The sequence below is a fragment of the Paramisgurnus dabryanus genome, chromosome 18, assembly GCF_030506205.2.
Source record: "Paramisgurnus dabryanus chromosome 18, PD_genome_1.1, whole genome shotgun sequence".
In the NCBI taxonomy this organism is placed as follows: domain Eukaryota; kingdom Metazoa; phylum Chordata; class Actinopteri; order Cypriniformes; family Cobitidae; genus Paramisgurnus; species Paramisgurnus dabryanus.
Window position 1 is genome coordinate 19,751,100 of NC_133354.1, and position 13,408 is coordinate 19,764,507.

General features: G+C 37.8%; 1 protein-coding gene across 2 annotated transcripts in view; it reads left to right on the forward strand.

The window, feature by feature from the left end:
* The window catches only part of LOC135776481 (transcription factor COE1-A-like), a 131,942-nt gene that overhangs the window by 13,102 nt on the left and 105,432 nt on the right, over positions 1 to 13,408 (forward strand). For both annotated transcript variants that reach the window (XM_073812615.1, XM_073812616.1), the window contains exon 6: positions 3,033 to 3,101. In XM_073812615.1, coding sequence (XP_073668716.1) covers positions 3,033 to 3,101 — 69 coding nt within the window. The remainder of the gene's footprint in view (positions 1 to 3,032; positions 3,102 to 13,408) is intronic.

Below are 13,408 nucleotides of genomic sequence, written 5' to 3' on the forward strand. Positions count from 1 at the left end.
GAAACATGTGACCCTGTCTGTCAAACTAAAGTCTCATAATCTAAGATAAGAGCATCAAAGTTTGTTTTCATTCACTGATTTCACATTGAATGACGTGACCTTATTTAGTCAATCTTAAAGATAACAAGTTTATATTTTTACAGAACGTTGTTTAAATTACAATGTTATGTAGAAAATAACACAGTCTCACCCCATTTCGTCAATATTTGACGACACTTGACCATTCGTCATATGTTGACGTGAAGGGTATACCTTTCGCGTCATTTTTTGACGAACTGGGGACTTCAATACTATTACGTCCGTTGCATTCTCTTTCCTATTTTATTACCATTTGCGCGTCGGTTTAGGGTTAGATTTACATAATGACATCCCTACCCAAACCTAACTCTAACCCCAACGCCAGGTGACAACTGTTTCTAACCCCAACGCCAGGTGACAACTGTTTAATTTCGCGTACACTGTTTAATTTCGCGTACACTGTTTAATTTTGCGTAATCTAACCCTAAACCGACGCGCAAATGGTAATAAAATAGGAAAGAGAATGCAACGGACGTAATAGTATTGAAGTCCCCAGTTCGTCAAAAAATGACGCGAAAGGTATACCCTTCACGTCAACATATGACGAATGGTCAAGTGTCGTCAAATATTGACGAAATGGGGTGAGAAAACAACAAATCACAAAAAAAAGTTTTCACAGACTGGGCCACATATATTTATTGCAAACTGTCACCGACGCCTGCATCCTGCCAATTACATGAGCCGATTTGGACTTTCTTCCTTTAAAAGCCACACCAGGAGGGAAGCGTTGAGATCTAAGCTGCGATTTCCTCAGCTGTCCTATGGGAGGAACTTATCAAGAAAAGGATAATAACATTCCCCACCTCCCAAATAAGCTGATATAAGCAGGATCTGATATATATTGTAATTAGTGGTTGTTGCTAAGACGGGTTATTGCATTTAAGGAGGAAGTCAAGATGTACCATATGTTGCTATACCGCTCAGTGATATATAGCATCGTGTTAGTAGTGCAAAATATCATGGATACGCATAACGTTTAATGCACAGTACGTTGCATAGGATGTTGTAGAGACTTAGGCTAGTTAGTAACCACATAGCAACACAACAAAAAGCATTCAATGCCCTGGCACGCATAACAGTCTAGTTTCTTGATGCGAGTTTTTCACAGGCCGCTCAAAATTCTCATTCACATCATTCGTCCATTGTAGTTTATTTAGCTGTGTGTGTCTGTGCACAAGGTTCCTTGTGTCAGGGTTCTCCCATGGGTTCTGTCAGGTATAATCGTTAGACTTCTACAAATCTTATTCCTGAACTGTATAAATACACACACACATAGAGAGACACACACACACACACCCACACACACACACACACACACACACACACACACACACACAGCACAGGCACTGCAATCCCTTCTTTCGGTCCTTTGGGAGGACACTGACCTAGTTGAGGAAACCTTGCAGTAGGAGAGGCAAGAGACAGAGATGTAGATAGAGATTTTCATGATTGTTTCTAAAGAAAGTCATTCATCGTGCATACCTGAAGAATATGATGGTTTATTTAAAATAAAATGCATGGGTTTCTGGTGAATACATCTCAAGATACAATCTCCAAAACACTTGCGGTCCATGAATGAATGATACATCTATTGATATGTCTGAAACTGTGTCATGGGAGAAAATAGGGGGCTGGGAATGGGGTAATAAGAGACACGTTGAGGCGGGAGGGTGGAAAAAGAGCGAGTTGTAAGAGGAAGAGAAGCTAAAGAGGGAAGGACAATGGTAAGAGTTTCATGTGACGGTTTTGTCCCCAACCCTTATTCAGTGTCCTGCTGCCATCTGTGCGGTGGAAATGTGATGCCGGTGGTCTCTCCAAACCATTACGGAAGCCCCTCACACACCTTATATTCTGTCATTGTCAATCTCCTAGACCTTCATCACCTGATCTCCGTGGCTAGAAACATATTATATGCAAACATATACAACAATGTTTGGCCGTCAAAAATCAAATGTGTTATTATCAAGGTAGCTAACTAAAGCTAGTATCAGTATTGACAATATAACTGTAAATGCAGGTATCTGACCTGAAAGATAAAACTAGACTTAAGGACGGTATAGTGCCCCTTCTGGCCATGCAGAAAATGCAAGTCATGTGTGCAATTAATTTCGAAGTATGTTCTGACCAATTTCGTATGCATCGGGTAGGTTTGCCAGAAGCATTTGTGTTCGTGCACAGGGTATGTTTCAGCATGAATAAAACCACACAATTATTGGGGGACATCATATGTACTTAAAACAAAAACACACATTGGTGGGAATGTGAAGCTCTTAATATGTCTATAGTGCTTACAGCCCTGTCTCTCAAGTTTTTTTTGAAAGTGTAATTACTATTTAATAAAAGGCTTGTAGACGTGCAGTCTCATGTAGATTTCATCCTTAAAAGCGTGCGAGTCAAGAGTGTCCATAGGTTTTACACATATTTACTTAACTTTATTTAGTTGATTTTTATAATATATTAATGTGCAATATATGTGAAAAATTGTGTAAGTACAAAATGGGTACAAACATTTGTCTGATTGGCAATCCTGTCCATAGCATCTGACACCTGGTTATACTGTTGTGTACCTAAAAAGTGAACTTGGATCAACTTAAAAGATTACTTTCATTGGTAACACCTAAAACATATTTTTTAACTTAAATGCTTAAATAAAGTGAAATTGAAAATGTATTAAGTGATAGTTGAAAAAACTTTTGTGTTACCAATTGAAATATATATTTTTAAAGTTGATGCAACTTTTTACTTTTTATAGTGTAGTATCAATTGTTTAAAACAACAACAACAACAATAAAAAATAATGAGGCATGACATTTGTCTTTACGTGTCTACTCCTCACAACTTATGCCATCTAACTGACTAAAGTAAAATAATACATTAATACAAAAATGTTGAAAATTTCTATTCAAAATTAACTGTAACATGTCTTTTTTTCTTGCCTTGCCATCTCTTATCAGTCGTTGCTGTGACAAAAAGAGTTGTGGGAACCGTAACGAGACGCCCTCTGATCCCGTAATCATCGACAGGTAGGAAATCACCCCTTCATGAATACATGTGTGAATAAGTAATTGTGCATCTGTGTTCTTCCTAAGTGTGTCTGATATTCTATTGAATTTATATTGTGATAACGTTTGATGAATGTGCTAGAAAAAGGCTTGGAAACTTTGCTCCATGAGGTCCTCCATTCCTTCAGAGTTGAGTTTTAGGCCATTTTTTTATATGCGTTCTTGTGGAATTGTGAAACTTCATTGTTCGTGGCCCAAGTTCTGTTCCAATTCCAAGTTCACATCAAGCCAAATTTACATAACATCACTGGATGTGTTTTTGCTCTGTCCCTTTTATCAAGGAGGCACCGGGAGGTGACTTGTGTGTGGACTTTAATTTTGGGTGTATCTAATGAGCAATCTTTTGTCTCATAAATGTGTTATTTGTGTCACATTAAGTCTGTTATTTGTTATTTTTATTTTAGCTGAGGTAAGATGTTCATAACCTACATTGAGAAGGCTGGTAAAAGTAAACTTATTAATAAGGGAACAAACACACGGAAATGCGTGCATTGCTAAAATTTACATTTGTTTAATTGGCAAAGATTTAATGATCTTAAGGCATTTGCAACATTATATGCCTACAAACATTTACGCATTTAAAAAATGATAAAATGCACAACGGCATGCAATAAAACAATGTTGATAACTTATGCAAATAATTCTATGTTTATCGTTGTATTAAGTTCAAATATGCTGAGAAGGTCAGGAAACAAACAGGAAGATCATAGCACATCTCAATTCTCACAAAGACACGTTCTGTGTCCTCGCATCCTTCCGAGTTTGTTCTTCCAAGGTTGGTTCCCACAAAAACGCAATCCGTTCTTTGCATTCTTGGATTTGAGAACAGCCTCAGTCTTTCTCCAACACACCTGCCTGTAATTCTGTAATTCTTGATCAGATGGTAGTAAGGTTTGATTAGAGCTGAACTTGGCAAAAAAGTGTCCCTCCTGGTGTCGGATATGACACCCTTGCTTTCCAAGTTATGGGGGTGATGTGTATGTTGAGTCGCATGTAAGTTAAATGCTCTGTCTCCATTACCCTTTTGAAAAATAGCAGGGCAGTTGTTTTGTGCCATGTCCTTTCGTGTGGGATCAAATTTGCTGTACCCGAACAGTTGATATTAATGTGTTATTTATCGCTGTCTCCGCTTCAATAAATTACAGGCCTAAAATCTGGTTTAAGGCTTTGTCTTTGTGCGAAAAGTATTTAGTGAGTAATTGCTCTTGAGAAGAGGTTTGACAGTAAACATGTAAGCAATTTAGATAATATCTACATGGTATGTACTTCAAATTGGTAACTAGACAGCCTCTGGATTATGATTCCTCCCCTTAGATGTAAGAGAAGACAGTATTCCTGGTCTCTCTTTAGCTTGTCTTAATCAAAACCACATGCTGTGAAACAATAGATGCTAAAGACCCCCGGCCCCCTCTGTCCTCACTACCCTGCTTTTAACTTGATCCTTCTGGGCATCTATATCACCTAATATTTAAATCCAAAATTGCGTCCTTTCTGAATGATGCAATTGTGCATCTAATATTTTTTGCATTAATAGCAACAGTATTTTTAGCAACACCAAAGTCATTCAAGTAATATTTTCATTGCTTTAATGTTTAGCTTATTAGCTTCAGACTGGCCGAAGACGGTTATTTGTTGTAAAGAGACATTTTCGTAACATGGAAGCTATTAGCTGACGTCTTAGGGCATTTATTTTGACAGGTCACAATGTTTTTCATTGTTCCACCAAATTATAAAAACCAAAAGCATTCCTTTGAGATGCTACATGTGGCTTATGAGGTGAAAGTATCAAGAGTTGCTTAGTTGTTGTTTGGAAGAAAATCAGCACGGAATGATGTTTGATTTGGTCAGTCCTTGCTGGAATATTTGCAGCTTCCCGACTTCCCAGGGCCTCTTTTTCCACAATCTGCCCGTGACACTGGGAAAGGCCACAAATCAGGAGTATATCTCAGTGAGAATCTGTTGCCGAAGGGAAAAAAATGACTTGATTTACACCACATGGAATAGTGCGTAAGAGTTATTGTGCGCAGATGACCGGACTGGACTGATTTGCAGCATTTGTCAAAAGTCCGTTCAGGCTCATTTGCGAAAATTAAACCCCGATGAGGGAAAGAAAGAAGGGTTTCCCACTTTCCCATCTTTTTTTGCTCCGCTTCGCTTGTTTACTTGAACTTTAGACAGCGTTAAGAGTTGGACGGCTGCAGTCGTTCAGTTACAGTCGCTGACCCGTTCCCGCAGAACGGACTCAGGTGTGTGACCAAAGCTGTTCATTCGACCGCAGTCTGACACAACAGATCCGCAGCCCCCCTTCATACCTGGCTCACGTGTTCGTTCGTGGGCAGCCGACACAGTTTATGCTTCAGTTGACCAGATCGGGCCAGAACTCCAGCTGAGGCCTCCACATACACATCTTTAAACTTCAATGAGCAAACAGGCTCGATATAAACTCAGACTTATGGTGGAGAACTCGCATGCATTTTTCCTATTAAATGCATGTGAATAATAGCATAATTTAGGTAATTAATTACATTTATTCTGGCAGATTTTGCATGACACTTATATTAAAAGTATATAAAAATAAGTGATGGTGCATTGCATTAGCCGTGCTTAAGGTCATGTGTTTGAACCCACAAACATGTATACTTGGTAATGGATAAAGTATTTGACAAATGCGTATATGTAAAATAATTCCAAATATCCCTTTCTGATTTTGCATGAACACAAAATCACTTTGAAAATAATTGCGACGCATCTGTGCATAAGTCTCTCATACGGTCTTAATTTGCACCACTGTTTAATAATCCTCTCACGTATTTCTTTGCATATGAATCATGTCTGTGTTTGTCATAAAGGTGAAAGTGTTTAGATGTTGGGATCTGATCTGATTGTGTCACTCCTCGACTCGCGACGCAGCCAAGAGAAATGGGGTCATGCAGGGAAGAACAAAAAAAAAATAAAGAGGTGACAAAAAGGAAGAAAATAACCTAATTTTGGTAACCTAATTCTTGGCAGCTAAACATTTTCTCACAAGCTCAATGACACCGTCTCGATTATGACTTATTATTTCTGCAAAACACGTAACCTAAAGAAAAAGAAAAAGCTGAAGTTCTGCCTCTTTCCTCTGAGTTATTTAGCTTGGTTAATAAGGGCTCATTAGTGTGCACTTCTTTCGACGAGTCGATTTGATTTCACACCAGTAATTAGTCTGGCTATGGCTAATTCTGCTGGTTTTGCATTGAGAGTGATGCTCTAATTAGATACACAAAGAACTCGGCTAATTCAAATCTGTATTAAAACACTAATGAACCCTTATTATGCTGTTAAAACAACTAATTTTGTATTTACCAAGATTTATATTGTCAACAACATTTGTAAACAAACAATATCTATCCTTGCTGCTTTTCAAAGGCTCTCTTTGACTAAATCCAAGTTGACTAACTACCAGCATTTGTTTCGGTTTATTCACTCGTGCAATGGAAATGCAACAAATAAAATGGTGAACACAGAATCGATGAGGGAAAATTTTTATTTACTTCATATGCAAATCAGTTTTACAAACAGGACTGTGCAAAAATCCTGTTTCAGCAAAGTTTTAATATCTATATTTGTTTCCCACTCTCTTTATTAAGAAAAAAACAGAAAATGTAATATCTTTTGATGGAAGCCATTCGATTATAATAAGAAATTAGAATTTTATTTAAATTTAAGAGATCCTGGTTCCTGCTTTTGATGCTATTGAAGTATAACAGGAGCTCACACTAAATACAGTTTAGCTTATAATTTTATTTAATACTGCATACAAATGTATCACATACCAGTCATAAGTCACATGGGTATATTTGTAGCAATAACCAAAAATTAATTGTATGGGTCAAAATTTAATGATTTTTTATTTTTCAAAAATCATTAAGATATTAAGTAAAGATATTTTGTAAATTTCTTACCATAAATATATCAACAATTTATTAATCATTAGTAATATGTGTGGCCCAGGACTTCATTTGGACAACTTTAAAGTGGACATATCATGAAAATCTGACTTTTTTCATGTTTAAGTGCTATAATTGGGTCCCCAGTGCTTCTATCAACCTAGAAAATGTGAAAAGATCAACCCAGTACTTAGTTTTGGTAAACCATTTTTTGCAAGCATGTGAAAAAATAGGTCATTGCAATTTGGCTCCCCTTATGATGTCAGAAATGGATAATACCGCCCCTTAATTTGCACTATCCAACCACAACACTGCCATTTAGAGCAGAGATCAGCTCATTTGCATTTTAAAGGACACAACCAAAAACGGCACATTTTCGCTCACACCTACAAAGTGGCAATTTTAACATGTTATAATAAATCAACTATATGATATTTTGAGCTAAAACTTCACATACGCACTCTGGAGACACCAAAGATTTATTTTACGCCTGAAATGTCCCCTTTAAACCCAATTTTTATCAATATTTTGATTCTAGATTTTCAAATAGTTGTATATCAAACAAAACCATACATCAAACAAACCATACATCAATCTTATTTGTTCAGATTTCAGATTATGTTTTAATCTTAATTTTAAAAAATTGACCCCTACGACTGGTTTTGTGGTCCAGGGTCACGTATTTGGTCAGTATACCATTGCAAAAACAACAAATCTATATGATGACATAGTGGCGTAAGACGTTGCACAGTACTGTATGTGTCTGGATCTCTTGAATTGTTTTATTTAAATTTATGTTACTTGCTATTGACTCTTTCTGTGCGTATGTGTAAGCGTCTCTAACCCGCTGTATAACTCTTCAGTCAGGCCATATGTTCCCCTCAGCCTCTCCAAGGCTGACCTTTCATCGGCTCTGTAAGATTATTTTCAATACTTTAATTCCCTCTCATTGACATAGACACAAAGGCACACTGACATCTAATAGACGCCTCCTCACTTTCTCCTTTCTTTCTCTCGGTTTAATCACTTTCAGTTCAGGGCCTCCACCCCCACCTTCCTCTACCCCGCAACCCCTGCAGCCCTGGACGTCTATTGTTCACCTCTCATTTTGTCCCCGACCCTCCCTTCTGACTTCTGTTTATGTTTACGGTGCCATAAAAGCCTCAGATAAGTAAGTTAGGTTTATCAGTTTTCATTATTATTCGCAGGGTGCTGTGTATTTGTTTTATATGAAGTGATAGGTGACATGAGTTCTTTTCCTGTCGGCTCGTCTCAAACGTCTCCGCTTACAAGCCGGCTATTATATTTGCCATGTTGGATCCTCTGGCGCAGGAGGGGTTCGTGAACGGGTGCTCGTAGGGGAGCAGCTTGTACTTGCGAGAATCTCTTTAGACCTAGCAATGAAGTAGATTTTCCGAAACACGCTACAGTAATTGACTTTAATACAATGCCAGAAGACGTTATCAGGTGATGTCTACTGTTTGGATTGCACGCTGAGCTGTGGTTTATGTCACAATAAACAAATGCAGCAAGTCTCATCTTCCGGTTTTGGAGGTTTTCTGTCCTCTGTGGGATCACAAGGGCTCTTTCCGTGATGCGGTGAGCCCACGCTGGGAGATGTCAAAATCTGTCAGAGGGGCCGGCAAAGAGTGGAATGTGAGAGTTCCCGTGGATACCGTGGGACTTCCTGTACCCCCAAGATTCGGTTCTCAGCCTCTTTTGGCAGGCCTGACTCACACTGCTCAGAGCTCAACATCTGGATCTCTGTTCTCTAACCAAAACAACATTCACAGAGCTGATGGAGGGAAATGGGTCACCATGCCCTTGAATTTTGCATTTAATGGCTTGCTGAAAAGTGCAGCTCTAAGCTAAAAGTTCACGGCGTGCTAACAAAGTTTAGCTTTAAGAAAAGCAGCATGTGCAGTCGCTGGATGATCAATTATGAAAAGTAATGTGATCACGTATATATTGGTTTTGATGTTTAATTTTTGACATTTGATAATTTTTTTTAACTTTAAAATGACAGAAAGCAAATGCAGTAGCTCCAAAATGTATTTTAAAGGGGACATGTCACAATAATTTTTTAAGATTTCAAATAAATCCTTGGTGTCCCCATAGCACACATGTGAAGTTTTAGCTCAAAATACCATATAGATAATTTATTGTAACATGTTAAAGTTGACACTTTGTAGGTGTGAGCAAAAATGTGCTATTTTGGGTGTGTTCTTTAAAATGCAAATGAGCTGATGAAATTCAAACACTGATCACAATGATTGTGGTTTGTTGCAATTGAAACTGTGCTGTGAATTATTTCTCTCTGTACTTAATGGCTGTGCCGTGGTTGGATAGTGCAGATTAACTCTTTCACCGCCATTGACGAGATATCTCGTCAATTAAGAGAAACGCTTTCCCGCCAATGACGAGATGTTCCGTCTTTCCGCAATACCGCTATTATCCATCCTTCCGCAACTTTTTAAAACCGGAAGTATTGCCCTATGGCAAGCGTCTGCATGTCCGTGTCTGTTTTAAAGATCGCTCTGAATGGGATCTCTATGAAAAGTCCGTCACAAAAATTGAATTATCTCTGCTTTTTGCTCAAAATGTGGTGTTTTTGCAGAAACCTACCCATATTCAAAAGCTGATTACAAAAGAACTACTGAAGGTAGGATGAAACGTTTTTTTTTTTTTTTTGAAAGCAGAGGGTCTGTTCTTTCATTTAGTATATTGTATGTTTATATATTTAAAGAAGAACATTTTCTGGAAGGCATTAAACTTTGGTGAAAATCATGAAAAACGCTGGCGCTGGCTGGCAACTTTTTAAAAAAACGCTGGCGGTGAAAGAGTTAAGGGGCGGTATTATTATAATAAGATCTCCTTATGACATCATAAGGAGAGCCAAATCTGAACAAGCTATTTTTTCACATGCTTGCAGGGAGAATGGTTTACCAAAACTAAGTTACTGGGTTGATCTTCTTCACATTTTCTAGGTTGATAGAAGCACTGGGAACCCAAAAGGAACCAAATTATAGCACTTAAACATGGAAAAAGTCAGATTTTCATGCCATGGCCCCTTTAAAATATATGAATGCATTATTAAAGGTGCTCTAAGCGAATTGAAGCGTTTTAGACCATAAAACATTTTTTGTTACATACCGGAAACATCTCCTCACTATCTGCTTGCTGCCTGTCCGCTGATCAAACTCTAAAAAAACGCGATCTCTGTAGACAGCCCAGGCTTCACAAACGGCAATATCAACAAATGGCCAAACCTAGCAGCACAAAACAAAACAAAGTATTCCAGCCAATAAACGACAAGAAGGATTTGGGGGTGGGGGTTGGGCGCGTTCATGAAAGCACGGAAGGGAGGGGGAGGAGTTAGCTACGCTCTGTCTGTTTGAAAACAGTTCAAACATCAACAGGAAGTGACGTCGCACATTATTCGCTTAGAGCGCCTTTAATGAAAAAATCTCATAATCTCTGAACTAATTGTTCTAAAAATGTTCTCAGAACTAACATGATTTTAGTTTCATCACATTAACTCTTTCCCCGCCATTGACGAGATTTCTCGTCAATTAAGAGAAAACGCTTCCCCGCCAATGACGAGATATTCCGTCTTTCCGCAATACCGCTATTATCCACCAGGTGGCGCCCTTCCGCAACTTTTTAAAACCGGAAGTATTTCCCTATGCCAAGCTGCTGCATGTCCGTGTCTGTTTTAAAGATCGCTCTGAATGGATGTCTATGAAAAGTCCGTCATAAAAATTGAGTTATTTCTGCTTTTTGCTCAAAATATGGTGTTTTTGCAAAAACCTACCCATATTCAAAAGCTGATTGCAAAAGAACCACTAAAGGTAGGATGAAACGGTTTTTTTTGTTTGAAAGCAGAGGGTCTGCTCTTTCATTTGGTATATTGTATGTTTATATATTTAAAGAAGAACATTTTCTGGAAGGCATTAAACTTTGGTGAAAATCATGAAAAACGCTGGCGCTGGCTGGCAACTTTTTTTAAAAACGCTGGCGGTGAAAGAGTTAATTTTAATGTCCCACACTGAAAAAAATGATTCATTGAATTTAATCAATTTTTTTAAGGTAAGTGGTTGCAATTAATTTATTTAAGCTACATTTAAACAAAAGTTGTATATTTTATTTTACTTTACTAATCTTTTTTGTTTAAATATAGCTTAAATAAATTGATTGCAACCACTTACCTTAAAAAAATTCAATGAATAATTTTTTTCAGTGTGTGGTTAGATAAATAATGTTAAAATACTAATTGTAGCTTTAAGCAGTATACTTGTTCATATACATTTTAAAAAATCCTCTGAGCTCAATATGGGCCACACGGATGGGCCAATCCTTTGAAATAATAGTTTAATTAGCTGTATCCATTGCCTACAATTGTCTCAAATTAGACTAAGGGGGCCATTGTTGCATTAATCCTGTACAGACTGGCCTATTGAAGAATAAAGATATACAAAAAAGCTCTTTGGGACCGGTGTAAAAAAGCAGACATAGAGAGAGAGACAGAATAAATCTGTGTGGTTTGTTTGTATGTGCTCAGTTGTTGGTGTAACGCCGTGAGGTTTCTCCTGCTTTCTCAGCAGCAGCTCTTTGTGACAGGCTGCGTGTGGCCCACTTAATCCCAGCCAGAAGAGCTGATAATAGCACCGTCGCCCTCTACCTCTCTAACTTAATATACGCTTAACCACTCGTAGTTCACTGCTGACAATCCCATCACACGCCTGGTTGACCCCAAAAAGGGTGTACACATTTGTTTTTTTCTCTTTCTCTCTCTGTCAGGTCTTTTTCCTCAGAAACATCTTTTCAGTGTTTATCCATCAACGTCTGTCTCACAGTTCAGTTTCCTCTTTTTTGTTCACGTCTTAAAATGAATCAGTTTAGTCTCTCATGAGATATCTGTTTCTACATAATTTCTATGCCACAGCATGTCAGTGAGAGGGAACTTTTTGTCACACCTGCAATGGAGGAAGAAATGCCAATCATGACGTATTTTGAATCATTTTTTTAAGAAATCTATGTTTTTGTTCTCACAAAAGTGGGGTTATAAAAGTGTATGTTAGTGAAAAACAGCACAGGATATTCTCAGATACATCTCCAGTCACTTTGTGAACATGACATTTGTGTTGAATGTTTTTCTGTGTGAATTAGTTTTTTTTTTGTTGAATTATGCAGAAAAACGATAAAATCACTCTCGATATGACTAATTTTTTTGAGGTAAAAAATATCAAATCTGCAAGGTCACTGAGGTTTCTTTAGTAAACAGTTTCTATCCTCCTGCTTTGCAACATCAAAAGTATAAAAATTGGTACATGGGCGAGAAACGGCAGCAGTTCTGAGGGGAAAACACAAAATTCAGGTTCAGGTTATTGTATTGTTTTATTTACGGGTTACTAGGTTATACCACCACCATAATCCTCTCGAGAATTGGATGTAAATGCACCAATTTTTTTTTGCGAACTTTGGAAAGATTAATTTCACATTAGGATGGAAACCCAGCCAATGTCTGTTTTCAATCACTTACATCAGTGAAGGTCAGCCTATTGTTTTTACAATGAACCATGTAATGCATGTTGCAGTTTAAAATAAAGTTTCTGCTGAACTAGCCAGTAAATCTTCTTTATCTATACTCACCAATGCCAATTTGTCAGTGTGTGTCTTCTTAAAGGCGGGGTGCATGTTTTTGAAAAACACTTTGGAAAAGGGCAGAGTTGAGTACCAAAACACACTTGTAGCCAATCAGCAGTAAGAGGCGTGTCTACTAACCGACATCATTAACTGGGTTGCTTATGTGTGGGGCGGGTCTATCAAAAGAAGGTCCAGTAGGGGTGTGTTTATTTAGGTGATTTCAAAAGTCAACATTGGCTTTCAGAGATCATGCACCCCGCCTTTAAATTATGACTATGCTTTTAAAAAGTCCTGAAGTGATCTGATTTACTATTGATATGTCGATGAAACAGGTATATTATACAGATGGTGGGATGGGCTCAGTGTGGAACCACCCTGAACCACATAGAAATGCAGCCAACTACAATTAAAATGTAGTTTAACAGTTGTTGATCTGGTTATGGGATCGGATCTTTCAAAGTTATTTGGATAGAAAGTTACACAGACAGCTACGCTAAGGTTATGTAAGGATTGTGAATGATGCAGATGTTTTTATTTTTTTTAATAAAAATCGAGTTTAGGGATTTAAAGCCATGTCTTCACACAAGCAGCTCTGGCAATGTTTTATGTGTGTGCGTGCACATGTTTAGTGTCATATGAAGCTGCGGTTCATCTTATTGGGAAATCAGCAACAGATAACAAGACCCAGCTTTCCCA